Source organism: Galeopterus variegatus, unplaced genomic scaffold, assembly GCF_000696425.1.
Source record: "Galeopterus variegatus unplaced genomic scaffold, G_variegatus-3.0.2 Scaffold365, whole genome shotgun sequence".
Taxonomy (NCBI): domain Eukaryota; kingdom Metazoa; phylum Chordata; class Mammalia; order Dermoptera; family Cynocephalidae; genus Galeopterus; species Galeopterus variegatus.
The window spans coordinates 586,871-590,684 of record NW_007726476.1 but is presented as its reverse complement, the minus strand read 5'-3'; the positions used below and the strand labels follow the sequence as shown (position 1 = coordinate 590,684).

The window sequence follows — 3,814 nt, the reverse complement described above, 5'->3', positions numbered from 1 at the left end:
GGATTGTTTGCAATCCTTGACATTTCTTGGCTAACTCCTTTGTGAGTTCACCAAGTGAACACGTCCTTGGGTGCTGTCCACAGAAGTCCATTAACCATTTCCTTCAGCCTGATGCACGATATGTTCTGTGATGATAGAGATTAGGTTAGCCTGTTAAAAGCCAGATTCTCCATCAGCCTCACCAATATTCAAGAAAAAGACCAGCATTACTATGCCCATTATATATTTTTGTACTAATACAGTTATTAAGCTATTTAAGGTTGCTTTTGTGCCATTGCTAAAAATCTTTGTTTTGAATAGTTAATAGTCTCTGCTTCACCATTTTACTAGTTAAAAATCCATGCATTATGCACATAAGGTTATCAATTCACGTAGCCACTCCTGCTAAAACATACCTCCCTTCCTGCCCCCACAAAAGGTTTGAATGCCTTGGGTTGAATGTCCCCCCAAAACTTAATTCCCTCTGTAACTGTTGAGGGTGGGAGATCCTATTATGGTAATTGAAAGTTGAGGCTTGAAGAGGTGATTAGATTGTAGGTCCATGCCATAGTGAATGGATTAAAAATGGTGGTCAGGCGTGTGGTTTGGAGGGCTTTAAAAGAGTGAATGAGGAGGTTAGTGTCTCTTTACTCTTTCTGCTCCACCATTTTCTGCCATGTAAGACCCCTGTGTTGCTGTAAAGCCACCACCAAAGAATGCTCGCCAGATGTGTTACCTGGACTCTGGATTTCCTAGCCTCTGCAACTGTAAGCAATAAACTTCATTTTCTTACAAAGTACCCAGTTCCGTGTATTTTGTTATAAGCAACAGGAACGGACTAATAAAGTTTGTATGAGAGATTAGTAAGAGACAAGCCAGGAAAGGCAGGCACAGTCAGTTAGAGAAGCCTTTGCATTGGCTTAGCCAATGATTTTGTCCTTTGGGCAGCTAGGGCAGGGAGAGTGCCACGGGTAATATGAGGAAAAATGTATTACTTTATTATTAATAAAGTCAGTACTCTTTTTTCCAGGCCCGGTATGGCTGCTACCATAATTGGCATAAAAATTATTCTGTCTTTTTTTTTTTTAGCCCAGTTTCAATCATGTATTGTATCAGTAAAGAACTGCACCACATTGGTAAGCCACTCCTCCAGAGAGAGACAGATAGTACTAGAAAAAATTGGCAAAACTGATAAAAAACTAAACTATTTAATTTAAAAGAAAATACAAGTAAATAAAATGAAACACAGAGAAAGGCAACAAAAAAAATACAATTACGTTTATGAAAAATTAGAATACAAGTTGAAAAGGATGACTGCTTATTAAATATTTAAGCATCAGTGGAGCAAAAAAAAAAAAAGAAAAGAAAGGCATGAACAAACCAATAAAAAGAACAAAAATTGAAAATATTTTTAGAATTCTAAGGTCCACCATGTTTACTTGCATAAAAGAAATCATTTTGTGTAACTTCATGATTATTTTTAAGAGCACTATTTAGAATTGTTTGATGGTCCTAGCAGTACTGATGTTGTCCTATATTTTTGGTCAAAAATGCCATTCTTCAGTTACCTCCAAAGTCAATTGTATTATATTATTATTTTTAAAATATTACTGTATTAATTTAAAAATAGAACTCTAACATCAGATTTGATTAACTTAAAATTTTTCTTAGTTCTGTATCATATATCATATATGTGTTTAAAAAGTCAGATTGCTATAGCCTAGCATAGGGTAGGCAGCATTGGACTGCGTTTAGGAAATTTCACACTCAGACTTAACTCTCCCCCATTGGTAACACTCGATGTATTTGAGGAAGTTTCCTCTGTATAGGGACACATAGATGTTCATTAGTATGTACTTCCTTGTCTGACTTCCAAAACTTATCTGCTTATAAGTGAGACACCAGACTTCATAGGCTTCAGAACACACACAGGTTTTTTGTGTTTGATGTTTAAATACAGCATAAGCATAACGTAAAGTTTTAATGATTGTTGTTGATAAAGTTTAGTTCCAATATGTTATTCAGGCTAATAAAACTATTATAGGCTAGAAATCACGCTATATTAACATAGAAAATTATCTGTTTATTAAATTGTAGGTTGCAGAAAAGGAAGAAATTAAAGAGTATTTTGAGTCAAAACTCTCTGAAGTTGACGCAAAACATTTCAAGCTGCCCAAATGTCGACGTTTATTAGAAACAATTCTCAGGTTTCTGCTGCTGGTTGACTACATGTTTCAGGAACTCATCCGTGAACTTATGAATACTGCAGTCACACTACTTTTGGAATTATTTAGTGGTTCTGCTAGAATGCCATTTTCAGTGGAAAAAAAGAATGAAAATCTCATCAGGTAAACCACACCTTTTTGAGTTATAAAAAGAATTTATAATCATAATCTTGTAATGCCACTTATGGTGGAAATATCTAATAATTTAAGCTAGAATTTGAAAATTCCCCCTGTAGCAGGACATGATATGCTCATTTTCACAGTTATCTGAACCAATTATTTAGTAATATTTTATGTAACATTGTCCTTAAAATTTAAGAAAATTTTACATTTCATCCCCTAAAATTCTACATAGGTCTTGTTGCTATATAAAATACAGGATGCTCAATGAAATTTTGTTTGTTTGTTTTTGGGGGGAGGGGAGTTGGCAAATGTGAGTAATTTTTTGGTTACCAGTTTATAGCACTTTCTATGAGTTTATTGTATTTTAGTTTTTTGGCAACCAGACCGTATGGGGATCCAAACCTGTGACCTTGGTGTTATAAGGCTGTTATAGGTACCTTAAAAATAAATGACTGCAGGATTAAGGGACAGAAGTAAAGCTGTCAGACTGACACAACTGACTACCCAGGCATTGGAATTCATTTAGAGAAAAAGCCAGCAGTTTTCATTTAACCTTTAAAAACGTTTATGCAGTGTCTGCCCCCAACCACACAAAAATATACAACCACAGGACAAACTACTCTTTGAATGTTTCATAAGATATGGATAACCACAACAATAAAACTTATCCTAAGATTAAAGTTTAAGTAGCTTTAAAATATTTTTAATTCTATTTATCTGAAATTGTTCAGACTACCTTCAGAGAAACTTTTCAACTGTTTCCTTGCTGTAAACAGTTGAGAAGCTTTATAAGGCCAAGGTTACCAGGGCAGTCTGATTTATACGGTTCCTTTAAGAAGAAAGAGGGAGGGGGAGAGAGAAGAAACAAAGCAACAGCAAACATTTGTCACCCAAAGAGGGCTGAAGTAACAGATTGAGCTTTTCAGAGAAATAACAGATACATTCGGCTGTAGAGATCTTTCACCCTCATTTCTAGAAGACAGGTTTGTTTGGTGTACCTTGGAGAAGTGCGTGCTTTCACATGGTCCTCCCACAAGTCTCCTTAGCAGCCAACCAAGGCAATGGCCCTTGGCCAATTAACCCAAGGAGTCCTTTAAAGTAAACCTGGACCTCCCCATAAAACCTCATACAAAGTCCTGTAACAGGAAGCCACAGAAATCTAATAAAATAAAATACATTTGATTAAATGTAAGAACATCAGCCCCCCTTGAGTTATATAACAGCAATTAAATAACAAAAAAGAGGGGAAAGTATATGCATAAGAATCCTGAATCTGAGCCCAATTTAGAAATCTACTATTTCAGAACGACTGAGGAGTCTACAAAGCAGCAAAGATTTTCAAGGAAAAGCCAGCACAACTGTATTAAATGGAATTAGAAGGAATCTTTCTAGTGCAAGAAATAAAATCAGAGGCAGTAATCTTCTATCTTCTGTGTTCTTTTAGGCAAAATGAGCAGTGGTAGGTGGTTTCAGTGGGCAGTTTCGGC

The 3,814-nt window shown here is 35.7% G+C and overlaps 1 protein-coding gene across 1 annotated transcript in view; it reads left to right on the top strand.

Annotated features, from left to right (window-relative positions):
- Positions 1–3,814, top strand: part of DNAH14 (dynein, axonemal, heavy chain 14) — a 390,354-nt gene that overhangs the window by 75,608 nt on the left and 310,932 nt on the right. Inside the window, 1 exon segment of the mRNA XM_008567995.1 lies at positions 2,077–2,327. Within this exon segment, the coding sequence (XP_008566217.1) occupies positions 2,077–2,327 (251 nt within the window).